The sequence below is a fragment of the Amblyomma mixtum genome, chromosome 5 (genome assembly GCF_055824585.1).
Source record: "Amblyomma mixtum isolate Tamu chromosome 5, ASM5582458v1, whole genome shotgun sequence".
Lineage (NCBI taxonomy): Eukaryota > Metazoa > Arthropoda > Arachnida > Ixodida > Ixodidae > Amblyomma > Amblyomma mixtum.
Genome location: NC_143016.1, coordinates 58,455,742 through 58,474,556, shown reverse-complemented (window position 1 = coordinate 58,474,556; position 18,815 = coordinate 58,455,742). Strand labels below are relative to the sequence as shown.

At 45.7% G+C, this 18,815-nt stretch overlaps 1 protein-coding gene across 5 annotated transcripts in view; it reads left to right on the top strand.

Moving 5' to 3' along the window:
- The window catches only part of unc80 (unc80, NALCN channel complex subunit), a 139,197-nt gene that overhangs the window by 107,643 nt on the left and 12,739 nt on the right, over positions 1-18,815 (top strand). For 2 of the 5 annotated variants that reach the window (XM_089544604.1, XM_089544601.1), the window contains 7 exons: positions 8,786-8,909; positions 9,626-9,829; positions 10,403-10,498; positions 12,747-12,835; positions 13,935-14,103; positions 16,339-16,524; positions 18,322-18,543. In XM_089544604.1, coding sequence (XP_089400730.1) covers positions 8,786-8,909; positions 9,626-9,829; positions 10,403-10,498; positions 12,747-12,835; positions 13,935-14,103; positions 16,339-16,524; positions 18,322-18,543 — 1,090 coding nt within the window. Of the gene's footprint in view, positions 1-8,785; positions 8,910-9,625; positions 9,830-10,402; positions 10,499-12,746; positions 12,836-13,934; positions 14,104-16,338; positions 16,525-18,321; positions 18,544-18,815 lie in introns of those variants that run through there. The other 3 variants (XM_089544602.1, XM_089544603.1, XR_016283020.1) reach the window with 3 other exon arrangements.

Genomic DNA, 18,815 nt, shown 5'->3' with positions numbered 1-18,815 from the left:
TGCTGATGATGCACGCGTGCGTGCGTTACATTTTTCTTCCAGAGCTCTTGATAAATTTTTATGCAGTTAAATCTCTGTGTAACGAACTTTAATGTAACGAAATCCTTGGTGTAACAAAGTACCGTATCTACTCGCATTATGAACCCATTCGCATATTGAACCCACTGACCCCCCCTTTTTTTTTACAGAACTTACTTTTTTTTTTAAGCATTAGCTTATCATGGCACATTTCTTAGTGTCACGCCATTCGCAGTGCAGACCTTGGCAGTGTGCAAAGTTGCTGTGTGCTGATAACATCACAGCTTGGTTATCTTTTGACGAGACCTCCTGCGAGGGTGGCACACTTGGTGAACTTGGCAGAGTGCCAAGGTGCTGTGTGCTCTTGACTGGAGCACTGACAGCTTCTCAGTGCATTGCTGCGAGGCCCGGTTGCACCAGTGTATGCTTAGAAAACCAGCGAGTGCTCGAGCATCAAAGAGGAACGTAGCAGTTTAAACCAGAACACTATTAAAACTTTAACTACCCTTAAACTATCGTTTAAACTACCCTTAAGAGTACAATGCTAAGCATTGCTGCTTTATCGCACAAGGCCTCTAAACTATCAAGCTGAATGAACGCTCCTCATTGCAAACGCGGTTGAATGGGTTGTTGGTAATTCATGGCAGCTAAAAGACACAGCACAACTTTAAGACAGGGACGAAGAAAAGACGGACACCACAGTGCTGTGGTGTCTATTTATGCAGTGCCCGCCGTGTCCACATCTCTATTTGCACTCACCTGTACACATTTGAAACAATAAAAAGCAAAGCTCAGGCATATACAGCTCCTGTATCACAACGTGAGCCTAATAATGCAATAAGCGAGAAGAAAATGAATCGTGCAGCTGCTACTAGCCATCGTTTATGTATCAGCTGCATTGGAGATGTTCGAACACGGTATAGGCACCACTTTCAGCTATGTCCTGATTGCGTGATGGATCTAGATGGCATTTTTTGCATCATTATGTGCATTCATGGTCTAGATATCAATCCCAACTTCGACAAGCGCACCGGGAGACCTCCAAATACGAGCCTGAGCAGTCAGGACGGTGTGTGTGTCCGTCCTGTATATTTAGTAGGAGCAGAAAGTTTCATCTGCTGTTGCACTGTGACACACAGCAGTCTGGACGTCACGAATGACATCACTCACTTTAAAATTGTTTCTGTAGACGTGGACGTTTGGACAGTCAAAAGAAACAACCACCATTTCCTGCCGTGGCACCATTTGCTGTCATGGACAATGATGGACTTTCGTGCATTCTCCTGCAGCCGAACTGGCAGTGCGGTGCACACCACGTCTTCGACATTCTTCATCATAATCTCATGCAACGTTTCACACGCACTATACAAAAGGAACTGAAGTAATTCCATGTCAGTTTGTCGCGATGCCGAGGCGTCACGTCACTGCCAGTGCATCACATTACTGCCAATGGCAGGCGACTTCCCCGCTGGCCCCCATATGACAGCTATCGCCGTGGTGCGGCCACTCCTGGCAGTGCACAAAGCCCTCCTACAGCGTAATTTCAGAAGCTTCATGAGAAAACTATTGAAGGACACTGGTGCAGCTGTGTAAGCTTGACTTGACCTAGAATTGAACCTCAAGCTTAACCAGGCGTGATGACTTTATGCTAATGGGCAATTCCAGCTTGCTCAGTTTGGTGTATGAGATGCTGCTGTTCAGAGCTTGTTTGGTTGGCTGCATGGATTAACTTCTTTTGGTTTTACTCTTGGCTATGCACTTTTATAAATTGCCACTAGCTTTTCACCTTTGAGGCGCTTCATGCACAGTTGTGTACAGATCGAACTCACAGCTTTTTTTCAATGTGTGCTGCCCCTTGCAGTGATTCCATTGTTTCAGGTGAACTTAACTTCCTTCTTGTCGTGAATAAGATGGTTTTTTACACCGTATAGCGAATGCAGCAAATATTTCGCAAAACAGTGAGCGAGGTAGCATTTGGTCCACCATTTTTGTTCAGGCAGATTTTGTTGCCAGGATTAGCATCAATTTTTTTTTTTCTTAATTTCATATGTAATGTGCATCTTCGAAACAGAAATAGACTCGGTGATTCCTCGGATGTTTACAAGACAATTCCTTGCATTTCGATATTGCTATTTGCATCAATTGTGACACTTTGTACGGAATTCTGCACATCCTTGTAAATTAATAACCTCTGGTATTCTGCACTGGAAAATTAATCAAGTATTGTTCTTGAGGTCCATGGGCGTCCGGAGGGGGGGTCAAGGGGGGGCGGCTGCACCCCCCTGGAAAATCACTCACTCTAACCGTGAGTGATGGCCGCACACCAGGGGCGGCGGTGCGCTCAGCAAAAAGAGTAAAAGCGGCCCCGCTTCCAGCTTTGGGTCACATCTGCGAAGTGCCGCGTCCGGGGACGCGTCGTTGCAGACATACAGCGGCACCGGCGAGCATGTGTTTCGAGGCGTCTTGAGATGGGTGCCTGTTTCTTTGATCTCTAGAGAGATAGCCACACGGAGGCAGACAGTGCACAATCCGGCCACCGATGAATTCTTCAGGAGGGAGGGACAAATCAGCCGTGTCTACCCCCGCTTTGTCGGGCTGCTCAAGGGCAAGCAGGCGATGAGTTGGCGCCGCCGCCGCTCGCTGTCTCCTCCGATCCACGGGAGAGCGCAGTTCGGTAGAAGCGCCGCTTTCAGAATCTTCGGCAAAGGGGATTAGCAGTTGCTTTTGTTCACGGCGACGCAGTCTCCAGAGGCGCCCCCACACCAGCGTTCCTTGCATCTTCTCCGGAAGCCAGCGCCTTTGGTCAAGGCAGCCCGATGGCGCCTGCCTGGCTCGCCTGGCTCGCCTGTCACCTCTGGCTGGGCCTCAAATCCCAACAGCGCCCATGTACTGTGCGATGTCAGTGCATGGTAAAGAGACCCAGGTGGTCGACATTATCCGGAACTCTGTACTACTCCGTCCCTCATAGCCTGAGTCGTTTTGGGGCTCTGAACCCCATAAAAACACACAAAACAAATTTTCCGACCGGAGTGGCGAGTGTCCCTTCCCCTCGGAAGTCGCGAGGCGTTCCTTTCACCCCCAAAGTGCTATTTGGAACGACGACAACAAGTCTCGCCGGGTGGCCGCCAGGACGCCTGTTTCTACTGTGTATGGCTGCTAGCGACTTGAGGGTGATTGCTTTCGGGCCTGCCGCCATGGACCACAAGCACCGAGAGGACCCAGGTGCCAGCTGACTTCAATTACGGAGTTTGCCCGGGTGGAGTGCAGGAACAAAACCAGACCCCCTTCACAAAGTGCCTGCACATGTAGAACGCCGCCGCCGCCTCGGGGAGACGAACGTTATCTTCCCCATTTGCCGTGACCGTGCCAGGGAACAAAGGGCCTCGTCTCCGGTTGCTCTTTGGCGTGCCCAAGCACCGCGACAAGCTGGCGGGCCTCATCTCCGACCCAAGCACGAGGAACCACTTTCGGCGTTTTCGTGACCTCGCGTCTGGCCTCGAGCGGCGGGTGGCATTTGATGATCAACAGATGTCGGTGACCCGCAGAAACCTTCGGCTGGCCGGAGGCCATCACCCACCGCCGTCAATGCTACCTCGACGACAACCTTCTTTCCCTCAGACTCCACATGTGAAGGGGGCGTGACCATGAGTGCAGTGTCGTGTGTGTGCGCACAGGTGAAAGCTCTAGGCCCCTCCCACTCCGGCAAGGGCGTCCTCAACCTAGGGACTTTAGGGAACAAGAAGGATATAAAACTCGACAACGGATGCGGCAGAATCGTCTCACTTCTAACCACCAATGTAAAATGTAAATAAACCTATTCTCCTTTCGCCATCTACCTCTTCGCTCAGCGGCACTCCTGTCCTGAACCCTCAACTCCAACAGTGCTTATTCGGGGATACTGCGGCAAGTAGGCCCTTGCATGTGTGCGCGCCTCTGTGTTTGTGCTTCGGTATTTTTAGTGGCCGGTTGTCAACGAAGCTGAGAACAATCAAGACAGCGGACGAGAAAACGACGAGCGGCGAGTAGTGTGTGTGCAAATACTCGACTGTGCGGTTGCGCGAGCAAGATGGAGCGAGGTGTATGAAGCTGCGAGCGTGCATTTATCTTGTAAATAAGTTTTCGTTGTATATATAGTCATTTTTTGTTTTCAACGTACGCATTCAACCGTTTTTTCAATCAATGTGTATATATTTTTAACACTACCAACCCCGAAGAACTCCATAGCCAGCTTTGTCTCGCGCGGTTCCGAATGATGGACATTCGGCGCTTCTTCAAGCGTCAGCGGTTGTCTGACGAAGCGTTATCCAAATGCGCCCCTGCAGATTCTGGTGTGATATGTGACAACGGTGTAGCATTTGAACAGAGTGATGCAAGCTTTTATCACCGGACAGTAGCTGATGTCGTCGACTCCATGGAAGGGACTCTGTCAACAGTGAGTTCAGGTAATGCAGCAGGCCGAGATGATTCCATTTCTCCTTTCTTGGGATTTAAGTCCGGATTTGACCAGAGCGATGCAACCTTTCATCACCGGACAGTAGCCGACGTCGTCGTCTCCATGGAAGGAACTTCACCAGCGAGCTCCGGTCACGCAGTAAGCCGAGACGATTCCCTTTCTCCTTGCTTGGGATCGAAGTCCGGAGACAACATCAAGAAAACAAATAACTTGCCTCAAGAATATGACTTAGGAGAGTTTCTAGGCAAAGCTAAACTCACTGGCATACCGGACTTTTTGAAGTTACGTCTTCTTACTAAGCCATGGTCACCAAATGTTACATACGATTTTAAGAAGGATGTAACACCTGGAAAGAGGTCTTTTCGACATCAATGGCTGGGAGATTACGCCCCCTGGCTTGCGTACTCAGCGACAGCGAAAGGCGCTATTTGTCGTTTTTGCGTCATTTTTCCTCCACGTGTTCACCGGGGTACTCAAGGAAGTTTTATCGTGCGCGCTTTCAGTAACTACAGAAAAATGCACGAGGCGTGCAGGGATCACGTAAAATCCCAGTGGCTCCAGAAGGCAATGACGGCCTCACAGAACTTTATGGATGTGATGAAAGGCAAGCAGCTACCCGTTGTAGAGCAGCTGAACAGAGCACTCCACGCGCAAGTTGAAAGGAACCGTGAGAAACTATTTCCAATAGTTTCCACCATTGTCTTTTGCGCGACGCATGACTTGCCAATTCGCGGCAAGCAGTCCGATAGTGGAGTCTTCAATGATCTGCTTGACTTTCGTGTAGAAGCTGGAGATACTCTACTTCAGGAGCACTTCGCTTCTTCTGCTGGCAATGCCAAGTACACTTCTGTCCGCGTCCAGAACGAGATCATCACAATCTGTGGCGACATCCTGAAAGAGCAGATAGTTACCGAAGCTAACAAAGCGTTTGCTTTTTCCGTTCTTGCTGACGAAACTGCAGATATTTCAGGAAAAGAGCAGATGTCTATAGGCGTTCGCTTTATTGACAAGGCGGGAGCCGAAGTGTGCGTTCGAGAGCAGTTTTTGGGATTTGTAGAGCTGGAGCAATTAAACTCCGCTTGCATCGCCGCGGCAATCTTGAAGTTTTTGACGAATGTCGGGCTGATTCTTTCGAACCTCGTTGGACAGGGGTACGATGGATGCTCTACAATGGCTGGAAAAGAAGCTGGAGTGAACAAAATTATACAAAAACAGTTCCCGAAGGCACTATTTTCCCACTGTGCAAGTCACAAACTAAATCTCGTCATCAACAATCTGAACGACGTCTCTGAAATTCGAAACACAATTGGCATAATCAAACAAACCATAAACTTCTTCCGCGAGAGCGTACTCCGGAGAAAATTGGTGCCGAACATTCCGATGCTGTGTGAGACAAGATGGTCTGCAAAATATAAGTCTATTAGGATCTTCTCTCAGCATTACGTGGCCATAGTCGAAGCACTCGAGGAGCTCGCGTCCACGGAATCATGCTCGAACGCTGCAACTAGACAACGAGCTCACATCCTCTACTGCGCAACAACAAGCTCATCTTTCATCGTCTGCTTGCATATTGTAGCGAAGTACAGCGCTCGGCTCGAACCAGTTACGAACATTCTGCAAGGTGTATCCATGGACTTCCATTCTGTGCATGACCACATCACTGAGCTGCAACGTATTTTTCGCGGCCACCGGACGAACGCTGTAGAGGAGTTCTCTAACATCATGAATGCAGCAAGGGAGGCAGCCAATCACTTAAATGTGGTGATATCTGTGCCAAGACAAGTCTCTCGTCAGGCCCACCGAGACAACTACGGGATTCAGTCGCCGGAGGAATACTACCGTGTGGCAATATATGTGCCGTACTTGGACTCCCTCACTGCTTCTTTAGCTCGGCGCTTTTCTGAAAGCAATGAGAGGAGCTTCAAACTTCTCCAGCTGCATCCATCAAAAATGAAGCACTTGAGCCGTGTTGAGTTCGCTGTTCTCGCCGAAGAACTCCAGTGCTTTTACGGCATCGACAACTTCAAGGAAGAGGCCATCTCTTGGTACGAGATGTGGTGCAACAAAACTGGGGACCCATCAGAAATAACTTACTGCGAGCTTCTACATCAGGCCAAGACATTCTTCCCTGGTGTTGCAAAAGCCATTGAGGTGGCTCTGGCTTTGCCAGTTACTACCTGTACGGTCGAACTCTCCTTCAGTACAATGAGGAGAGTGAAAACGTGGCTACGCTCAACGATGACAAACGACAGACTGGACGGCCTTTGTATGATGAGTGTGCACCGAGAGCGTGTAATGAAGCACAGGAATGAATTTATCACCCGTGTCATCACGCAATTCGCCCAGAAAAATCCGAGGGGTCTACAGTTGCTGTTTACTGACTGACTGTCGTTGCGTGTTTGTGAACATATTGTGCTGTGTGCTGGTCATCAATCCGGGTGTGTCGAGAACCCGTATGCAGCAAGACTGAGCACTCTTCTCCACGAAGTGATAGTATCTTTTTGCATTTTTATTAATTTTAATTGTTTCTTCGTTGATAAACTCCAATGTATCTCTCCTAGCCACGCTTTAATTTGCTGTTTGTAATTTTTCTTTCATGTGTGTATTTTACTTATTTATTTTATTTATTTATAAATAAATAAATTTACTCCGCAAATAGTGCCTTTTTGCTACGAACATAACCCCCCCCCCCTCCGGCGCCAACAGCCAATGGGCCCCCCCCCCCCTGCAAAAAATTCTGCGGACGCCCTTGTTGAGGTCTCAATACAGTGCTTAAGCACAAAAATATGTTTTCGATGGAAACAAAAAATTCCGCCTGAAGGGGTTAACTTCTGCATCAATCAAATGCACAATCGGCGTCTGTATTCAGTGCATAAGAGATGAGAGTGATGCCATTTTACAAGTATGCAAAGTGGGAAAGCCAACTCAATGAACTTTCATGTGCGTATTTTTGCTTTTGATATTTCGAACCACACTGCTGATTAAGAAAATTTAAAAAGAGGGCTCACCTTCGATGTTGGTGGCCTTCAATTTCACACGGTGACTTTGTGCTCTAAAATAAAAAAAAACTGATTAGTTAATTTTGGTTGATCAATCATCTAATTATTGATCCAAATCAAGTAAAGCCTTGTCAAAAGTTTAGAGTCCAGGGAGTTTGCATCTAAGCCATGTAGTGGGGCTCCTGTAGAATTTGTGGAAACCCTGTTTGTTGGAAGGGGCAGGACCAAAATCTTCTTACCCCTCAGGAGACCTTGATCGCTAAGGATGCATCAGAAAGCGGGGCCCTTCATTTTCGGGCAAAACCAAAATTTGCCCGATTCTTGCACCCTGATTTCTACCTGAAAATGTTCCTTCCAGAAAATGCAAACAAGCAGAAAAATGAGAGGCTCGTTGCGTGTATAGTGTATGAAAGCACCTAAAGAACGTATGTTTTCCACTGCACAAAGCTGAAGATGGTGCACGAAAATTGTCGGATGTCCCGAGCTTATTGCAGAGGAGCATTTTTAGTTAAATGTTGATCTCAAATTTCTCTTAATGCTTTTTATTCATGACATGACTGTATCAAGCGCTATCCAGGCTAACGACATCATGCTCCTGGAGTCTTGCGCATGTAAATGGCCGCTGTTGAGCAACTGCTTTCACAGTGTGCAAAGCGGGCAGGTCTAGCACCCACACGGATGTGCTGCTTAAGAAGTTTTTATTGTACATGAAGAAGTAATTGTAATACTTTAAGAAAAGTATCTGATTTGGTAAGCAGTTTTGCAAGGTAACCTGCCATTTCAATGCTCTTTGGGAAACTGAGCAAAAAGAGAAGACATTTTGTGCTCTGGACAAAAACAAGAAGTCATAGTAAATTCTCTATTGCTGCAAAAAAATGGTGCCGAAAAACATGATTTATGCAAATTTTCACCGAAAACCCGATCTGTACCTGAATTTGAACTAAAAGAATATCGCCAGATTTCTACTCCCCAAAGTCTGGAAATAATAAAACCCCCCAAAACAAAGGGCCCTAATTACAAGCCACATGGTGTGGCTCAGAACCAAACCCGTTGGGCAACAAAGTTTTGACAAAGGGGGCACATAATGTCCGTCTTGCTATGGAACCCACCTGCACAAATGATGCCGCCATATCACGCGCAGTTTTAACATAAATAGCTGCAAATGTCAAAAAACACCCTGTAGTTTAACAGTGTACTTTGTGATTTTATATACTTGTGAACTAGGTGAGGAACACTATTGATGTATCAACAGCCCAGTCATTAGTTGTGAAGAAAGCAAATCTTGCGCTTTTTCATTGCTCTCATTTTGCTGTAGGACTCACTTTCACTGGAAAGCATTTGCGGAGGCTCGTCTGTCCTAACAAGCACTGACAAGACAGAAATATTCTTGATGAACTTCATCCTTCCCCTCTGCATCAGAGTTAGCAGTGGGGTAAAAGGCAAGTGTATCAATGTTTCCCTTATCTTCCTCTCTACAGTTTACTCCAAAGAAACTGACATTTTACATTGTGCTGTAACAACAACAGATCGCTGAAGTTTTGTCTTGCTCCTGGTTTTTAAATTCTGTACTTTTCCTTTCTTATGCATGGCAATGTAATTGATAGGTGGAGATGCCAGAAATTTGGTTGTGTGTTCTTTGTTTGGGATGGTGCGCAAGGCATTAAAAAAGGATCACCATGTGGAATTTCTGTATGCCTGGTAAATAACCAGTAATTGAATTTAATCTCTCATGCAGCTTTTGTTTCGGTTTCAGCATCCGAATGGTGGCCATGACATCATAAGTATGCTTCAGATCGTGTGAGGCATACAAAAATTGCGGCATGATCTCCACTTTGTTGTTTTAATTTTCTCCAACTCTTGTGCTAGCCTGCCCCGGGAGCCAGAATGACAGCACGTGAACAGGCTTTATTGGAGAAGAAATTCAATGATATGGTGTTTTCCGAGTGTAGATGAATTTGAAGTGGTGGTCTATGTCTACTAATGTCTTACACATATCATTGCAAAGGAAAAAAATGGAATGAAAAATCTGGTGTCTCTGCCCCTGCATCGGAAGGGAAGTTAATTTCATTGTTTACTTGGGCTGTGTCCACTATATCGCAGGAACTGCAGTCAACAAATTTTTGATCTTACTGTGCGAAATGTCTGCCTGGTCCAGATGTGCCCAAGATGCGCCAAATGGACATCTCCTTTTCCTTGACGGTGGTGCTGAATGCTTTGTCTCCTCCTGGAGCCCACAAGCACCATCCTGCTTCCAGCAGTGTTGGAAAGCCACCTTCTGAAACCCAGCAGAACACCGCCTCAACCCGAGAAAAGTCTTCTACTGCCACCAGAAGCTCACTGTACCAAATCGGGTTCCTCGGTGAGCATGCATCAAGTGTTCACAGTTGCACCAGAGCACCATCTTAACATAGGCGTGGCTTTCTGTTTCTTGCTTTGTCTTGTGACGTACAGTCAGCAGCAACAGTTTACAGGATATGGCCGTGTAGAAAAAAGTTGTTTTGGCTAAGTTACGCTGACCTGTCGCATGATTTAGTTGTGACACGGTACTGAAAAAAATTTGTTTCCACGCACTTGCATCTCGTATATGTTTGCTGCCAACTGTGCATTTTATAGTGCACATGGCTACCTTTGTTACATTGCCTTCTCAAGTAATCCTTTACAGCTGTAAGTTAACTATATGGTGTGCATACAGTTTTTATGCCAGACCATTTTTTTTTCTCTCCCCCTTCTTGAGAACTCACGGCTTACTAACAGATTGCTCGAGAGCATTAAATTATCACAGTGCAGTCAGTGCATGCCTCCTTTTTCTGCCACCAGGAAGTGTGACATGACCTTTTCCAATACACTGAGGCGTGTATTGGAAGGCCTGAGTGTCATTCTTTTTCCTTTTCAGTTTTTTTTAGTTTAATGTACTGTTTTCTTGAAATTACAGGTCTAAAAATTTTAATAGTGTGCTATGAAAAACAGCTGGTCAGTGACTGGCACCGCATTGCACGGTGCATTCGTGAGCTGGGCAACAGGCTGCAAGGTGAGTTATCTGATGCTATACTGACGATTTAACAGGGGAGATGACCTTGATGCAACCTTCTCATTTTCCTATCTGGCAAAAGTCATTGCACTACCTTTTTTTATATATCTTCATGTCCCTTGTAACAATCTACATAGGCAATATTTGAAGTACAATTAATACGTGATGCTAGGTGGTTGTGAAGACTGGAAAATATGTAGCAGCTGTGGTACTTGTCAGCTTACTGCTTTAAAGGGGCACTGAGGAGAGCACTATTAATATTTTTTTTATAGTAAAATCCGATAGTTCGGCATGTCATGGCTTTGTTGCCACTTGGCCGGCAGTGAAAGATGCATTTATTTCTAAGAAATTTGAATTCGAAGATGAAAAAGTTTTTCCCGCCGCTCTGATTCAAACTTGGGATTCTCCTATGACGACACAGGACTAAGTGACGTGAAACATGACGTGCGCATGACGTAGCGCAGACTCCGTGATTTTTGGCGGCCAGCAGTGCGGCCCAGCAGCAGCCGAAAAGAAAGCTACCGCCGGCCGCACGTTGAAGGCATCTATCGACTATTGCGGCCGTTGCTACAGTCGCTTCGATTACGTTTGCACTAGCGTTAGCGTTACGATGGATCTTGTCCTCGAAGTCGTCAACGAAGTTCTCGCAAATAGACATCTTTAGCATACTGTGTACCTTGTTACCGCTAGCAGAATACCGGGAGCCCGCCTACCGCCGGAAAACAGGCGCTGATTGGTCCCGATGCTTCAGGCGCACGCGTAGCTGCTGGGCACGTGGCGCCATCTGGCGACGTCAAGGACATTTGCTCATGCATTGGCTGCGCCTCAGGGATTTGTGGCTTCTTGGGTCCTAGAGTTGCTAGAACCATTGGTTCTAGCAACACTGCTTTGTCCTATGACGTCATCACGCTTGTACTTGCGAGTTTGGCCTGTGGTGGCGATACCTGTATTTTGGTTCTTGCTCTTTTCTACGTTACAAGAGCTTTGTTGTCAGTATGAGTGGCGTTTTTGTAATCAGGAGCTGGTATTCTGTCGATACAAGCCAACTTCAATTTCTCTTCAGTGTCCCTTTAATAGTGACGTGTGCTATCAGTATTAGCTATAAAGAAGTGTTACCAAGATGGAAATGTCTGGCTGAGATCAGCAGTTCGAAGTGGTTTATGGCTAAGTTTCCAAGTGGTTCCAGTCGGTCGCAACTGCAAAAACCCGAAATTTCACTGCAAGTTATTTGAGCTGGCCATTATTTTTGCCCTAGTTGTGTAGCTTGGAGCTGAATTTAATGAAAATTTGGTGCCAGAACAGTTTGTTTCAAAACGTTTTGTGGTTATAAATATCCTGGAGCTTGGGTAGATCATCGCTTGTTTTTGTAATGCATTTTCTATAACTGTGGCATTGTACTAAAGATAAGTGCTGAAACACTTGCTGATCACAAGTAAATATTGAGTTCAGGGTTCGACGGAAACCCTTCTCGCGAGGGAGGTACATTCTGTATAGGACGAAACAAGCACTCACCAAGGTCACTGAAGAAAAACTTCACGTTCACGTTTCGGCTCTAGTACTGGTGCCGTGTTCACAATGAGACGAAAACAGATGGGCCTTCACTTGTGTAGGAAAATCATGGAGTGCAGAGCGTATATATATCTCGGGTAAATAGCCCTCCATCGTGTTTACCGCTTCGCTTGTTGTTTGAATGTGAAGGGACCCTCGAGCAGGCATGTAGGTAAAGATTTTTCTTTTTCAAATATGCGCGAGGAATCGCAGTCAGTCAAGTGGGCCATGTTTTGATGGTGTTCTGCTAGGTTGTTAGAAGCCACTTTTCCGGTCACGATGTCAGTCCTGACAAGATGGTCTTTGAACCGCCTTCTGAAATCCCCTGTCTCACCAGTGTTAAAATAAATAAGTACCATGCTGATCGGAGTTTGTAATGTGAGCTGATTTATGGCTTTTAATTTTCTGCTTAACAATTGACCGTTTGTGTTTTAAGGGTGAACTGTTGTGGGCTGGGACTTTCAGACAGTTGCACGAATCCCACCATATGATGCACTGCTTGTGTATACTTCATTGCATGACGTTACAGAGTGACTAAATTTTTATTGCCATTTGAACTGTTTCTTATCTACACGAATAATCTTTTTGTGGCTACCTGTCGCATATTTGGATGGCTCAGGTTCACCTTGCTCTTATGAAAGTCGCACAGAAAAGGTCACTGAGAGTGGCCAGGCGTTTACCTACCCCTGTTTCATTCTAGGTGGTCTTGCTCTGTGGAGTTTTCTCGACTTTGTGGTTACTCACCGTACCCCTCTGTATGTGCTGCTGTTCCCACTGATTAAGTACAAGGCAAGTACTGTGTGGTGTTCATGAGTTTACAAGGCTTCTCTCATGAATGGAGCTTCATAGGTGCTGATCGAGTGTACAACATTTGCAGTAATTGACGAGTTTGGGTGCTTAGTTTGGTGATGCGTATAACTGAGGTGATCTGATATACGTATGTAAGTTTAGCACGACCATGGTTGTAACACAAGTGTCACTTTTTCTGGTGGTCAAATACAATTGGGTACTCGGTAATAGTTAAAGCTCGTTAATATGGACTGCTGGCAAGCTTGCTAATTTTGATGCTACAGGTCTCATGCCAGTTAATTCTAATGGGCTCCTAAAGGGAGGCTGTGTCCAGGTATGACCGGCACGGCAAGCAGTTGTCCAAATAGCTGTACTCAAGCTTGAATTCCATGCTGCAGAGTCGCTCACGCACCTGTGATTTGCGCAGAGCAGCAGGTGTGATGACCTATGAATGACCCCTTCTTCCAGAACAGTCACACTACATAGTTTCGGTTTCGCTTTTTTGAGCTTCGCGCCAGCCCACATCAGCCAGGCAACTGAGACCAGCTTTGGGCCGTTTTGGGCACTGATTGGCACGGCTCTCTTGACTTTTCTATCCTGGGCCATTTTTTTTTTTTCCCAGGTGAAATGCTTGGCGAATAGGTATTTGACCCATCTTTTTTTCTTGTCGCTTCGGTGTCACGAAGTGTTTCCATCTGCATGGTTCTGCTCTTCCAGTGCGCTGAAACTGCGCACTCGTCACGTGCCATTCATGCTTTATGTGGTGAAGCCTCCTCACACACAATGCTTCTGTTTATAAGGCTTGCAATGGAGTAGCGCTGCACCTCATCTGAAAAATATAGTCATTTTCATGCCATTCCCATCTCAGAAGCTAGTAACTATTGCCCAGTCTTTCAGCAAGTAAATTTACCGTTATGCAACGTGGTCCTTGTTAATTTTTTCAGGGTAATTCAATAATTCCGAATTTTCTAGCTTTTACTAATTTAGTTGCAACATGAGTGTTGACATTTCACTTCTATTATCAATGGAAGCAAGTTGCATTACATTTGAGTAAATGTGGTAGTGTTCCTGGTGTGCTGAATTTTGTTTCTGTTTGCAGATCTTACAGACAATTTGTGATAATGAGCAGGAGTACTACTACCAGCAGCTTATCAGGGATAAGATCAAAGGAGTTAACCTGCCAACACCGAAAAGCTTTGGCTGCATGTTTGTCGACCTCGTGAATGAACTGAAGACACTGAAGGAGGACCTCGTTGCCTGGAAACTCGGTAACTGTTATTATTATTTATCAGGACTGTAAGCCTCTCTCAGGCTCGCACAGGAGAGGGCACAGAGGAATACATGGATAAGTTTAGAGACCTTTTTTCATGACAAGCAATAAGAAAACAGCAACATGGCCAACAACAATAATAAAAACATGTCAGTATCCTAAGTAAGCAAACACAAGAGCATCTCTCAGCCAAAAGGAAAATAGACGAGAATATTCCAGTTCGCGATGTCATGGTTCTTATCAGCAGGAGCAAACACAACAATAATACACCACTCAGGCAAACACTACAAATCCTCTTCTAGCTGTGGCATGAATGCCTTGTTAAATTGGGCTTCTACAATGTCAGTTGGCCCATTCCACAGTTCTACAAAAAAAATGGGAAAAAAAAGTACACTTATGAGCGTTACTTTGCAGTAGAAATGGTCGAACACATTTATTGTGATTCGTTCTACTGGAGTGGTGGTCAGGTGGTTTTATTAGTTAATTTTATTGATATTTTTGTGGTCATGATAAAGTGGGAAGCAAAACTTGAACAGCAAACATCAGCAATCTTTGGTTGGCATTCCTTTTTCTTTCGGCATGAACCAGCTGAGATGTCTTCAAAACTTAGATTTCGAAAACATTGTTTCATAGTCCACTGCAGATTTGAATAAATGTGGTTAGCATTTGAACGATGATTTGCTACTCTTTCCTGCATTAAGCACTTTGCTACGCTTTGTGGGGTTCAATTATTATACCTTATGCAGGTTTATAGCCAGCTTGGGGTTATATACCTCATGCCTAATCTTGGTCCTGGAATGCCTCGTGTATTGTGCACTGTACAGGAAAAAAAAATAGCATAATGTAATTTTTTTGATACACAAAATTATATAAAACCTCTACAGTATTGTACAGATCACATTTCTCAACTTATTTCTTGATGCAGCCGTGTTATTAGCTGCCACAGATACAAAATATATCCAGCATGTTGAATTACTGCAAGAGGTAACTCCCACAGTGATACAAACTGAAATTTGAAGCGGGTCATTTTGGTGAGTTAGTTGGTTCATTGTTGCAGATTAATAAAACTGCGAAGTAAGTTGGAACAAAGTGAAACACACAACTATCTTTGTGTGTGTCTTGCTTTTTCCCATTTTACCCTGCGCAATTCTAAAACAATGAACTGTGCAAAATTGTGTGTCTGTACCTGTGTCTTACCTTGTCACAGTTTACTTCGTGCAGTTTTACTTATCTGAAAAATTTCAACACGTGCATTGGTATGTAATACAGTTTACTCTCATTAATTTGAACTTCTTATTTGAACTTACGGCTTGGTCCCGAAACATCATGTAATACACAAAAAAAGCTCCCTCTAATTTGATTACTGCTTTCAGTTCAAACAAATTTTCAGTCCTTCTCTAGTCTGGATTATTGAGAGTCGCCTTTATTGGTTTTCTCATGTACTACCAGGACCTGTGCGGCCAGTTCTGTCGTTCAATTACATTCAGAAGTTAACGTCGTTTGCTACTTTGTTTATTTTGCAGCCATTTTTATTTCTTGATAAATTTAACTATCTTTATCAATCCTACAACTAAGGATTGCAGACCTATCTTCAAATTTAGGACCTTTGCCTGACATCCTCGTGGTCTGGATGTTACAGGCCTGACAGATATAGTTCTCTGTGTCCCAGTGACCTAGTAGAACAGTGGGTGCTGACCGGTACGTGAAAGTACATGCAAAAGGCAGTTTGCTGATTTTAGAGAAACTGGATCAGCAAACTGTTGCAGTTTGCATGAAGCTGCTGGCTCACATTAGCAACTTTTGCACAGAACAGCATCTTCAGAGTTGTCTACCTGCATAAAGAGGCCTTGAAATACTTTTGTGCTTAAAAATTGACACATGATTGTCATAGCTGGTAATGCGAAATGTGAGCACAACCCTTCACGACTGGCAAGTGGTGTGCTACGCTGCTAGCCGCCCTCTGTGATCTTCCACATGGCAGCCATCTTTGAGGTGGCGTCTTGCTCGGCTACTTGGACAACCCGTTACATTGACACCGACGACTCCAACACGGAAGCCAGAAATTGGCGCCTAAGAGTTGTGCTCTAAAACAGAACAGCTGTTTTGCCTTGTGTTCATACATATCACGTTTGGAGGGCTGTGGAAGCTGCACTTTATTAAGTGTAGTTTTAGAATAGCATCAGTAGTGACATTGTCAATGGTGGTGACACTTGTCTTCGGTTCTGGTTGCCAGGAGGAGAACTGGAGCGTGGCAAGCCATCTGGTGAGGGCCATGGAGGCGAGCTGTCTCAGTCAGTGAGCTTCACACGTGCCATGGCCCCGGGCGGCGCTCACCGTCCCAGCTTCACCGAGCTCACACCTGACCACCAGAGCATCACCCGGCTTGGCAGACCACCGGGCATGGGATCAGTAGAGTCAGGTGAGGAACGCCCTCTGAATGGCAGCAAACTGCATGTTTAGGTTGATGTTTGTGGAGGTCACAGTTTCGATAGCTCAGGACATGGGCAGCTTCTCTGCTGTGGCTTCCGTTCAGCCTCTTCTGTTCAGAGAACAGCTTCTGTTTAGAGAGTCATTCAGCCGTGTACACGATGATAGCTACGCGCTAACCAAGATGTTCGTGGTAAGCCATTGCGCCACAAGTAGGCACCAAATGCATGAGGTTTAAGAGTTGAGGATTTCATAAGGTTATGTCCTATGTGTAACTACCACTTAAGTGAGTATGCCTTATGGCCTGGTGTCACCAAAGTGAGTAGCACACTTGGATTCATTTCATGAAAAAAACCAGGCAAGTGCTGAATTCAAACGTAGTATTAAAAAAAAAAAAAAGAACTGTCTGTCAAATGTTTCAAATTTGAGCATGGGCAAGCCAGAAGTTTGAGGAGGAGAAGCGTAATATTTTTTTTTTTTTTTTTCAACAATGCCACATCCTGTTTTACTGCAACTAACTGAATGCTGATGCAATATTTACTTGCTGGCAGCACCTCTGTAATAATGGCGTGAATACCTGCTAAACACTTTGCAGTGCATTTGCTGGCAGTAACGTTATGCATATTATTTGTACCGACTGTTGCGTAAATCAGAGAAAATCGAAAAAACATTATCTCGGCATAACCGTGCGTTTGTTCGGGTTAAATTTTCGCACAGAGGTTGCATTTGGTGGTCAGTTTTGTTTTATACTACATTTAGATGGGGTAGTTGCCTGATTCGGCCAGAATTATTTGGAAATCCCCATTATCTGCGGCGACGGAAAACCAAAACCAAAAGGCTTCACAGAACTGGTACCTGTGGCGCCATCTCTCACTTACCGGAGAAACGAGCTCTCTACCGAGGAGGGCGGCATAGGAGGACTTGGACTCGCATAGCCAAGTCACGGCCATGTCCTTCTCTTGATCGCTGTATGGCCGCATTTTCGGTGATGTCTTGCGCTGCTTCGTAGCAGACAGCACCAAGCAAAGGTGATTTGCTCACCAATTTAGCACAGCTGGGTTTCTCCGCTGGGCACAAGATGGCGCTACGGGTACCCCTGCTGCGAAGCCTTTCGGTTTTGGTTCCCCGTCGCCGCAGATGATGGGCATTTCCAAATAATTCTGACCGAATCAGGCAAGTACTCCACCTAAATGTTGTATAAAACAAAACTGACTGCCAAATGCAACCTCTGTGCGAAATTTGAGCCTGAACAAACGTGCGGTTAGGCCGAGAGAATTTTTTAAAATTTTCTCTGATTTACGCAACACGCAATATTGTGTAGTGCTTATGTACGCTGTGTGTCACACTGGTTTAGAGCACTTGTGCAGCATGCACTACACAATAAAAACTGAAATTAGAAAGCTGCCCATAGTTTCTGGGCAAAGTGTTCATGCCCGCATTGCTTCCAGGCCTATGTGTCTTTACGTTCGCGCAAGCGTTGCGCAGGTGGCCACGAGTTGTTGATTTTTATGCAGAGAAGTGCGCCGCTCGAGCGCTCTACAAAAGGGTGACGCAGACTGGATACATCTCAATTTAAATGTCTTTTTCTGTGAACACAATTGGCCCATTGTAGTGACTGACCAGGGACGTTGCCCATGACAAAGTAGGTAGCAATAATAGTCATGTTTATTCACGGTATTCATAACGCTAAGCTGCTAGCCTGCGCATTCAGTACTGCTTATATGGTAGGCTGGCCATTCAGCAGACCTCACAAGCATGACCCATATGTGGCACGCCTTGCCGGATGCAGCAGAGGGTGCTGTCGGAGCGGTTCCACCGGGCGGCCCTGCTCCGAGGCCCCTGCCCATGCGATCTGAGTCGCAGCGAGAGCCCCACCGGGAAAGCCAGCAGCAACGCGACTCACACCGGGGCCTCAGCATACGACTTCACTCGCGCGAGGGCAGCAGCCGCCGGGTCATGCAGCGCTTCCTTAGGAGGACCAGCTACCCTGAGGAAGAGGGACCCGCCCAAGGCAAGCTTGCTTTCCCACTCCGCTGCTTGGCTATGGATATCACTGTTGTCAGGCTGCAGCGTTAAGGCTGGAATGGTTATGGCAGCGTGCTAATTCGTGGTCTCTCTGGGTTAGGGCTTGAACATAATGACACAGCGAGGGCCGGATCACTTCACAAATCATAACAGCACTGTCGTGACAGGAGGTATACTTGTAGGGTTTTAAGAAGCACTGTTACTGTCCAGCTGGGGCGTAAAGTGGGGAAACAAGTGATTTCATGGTATGGAGAATTC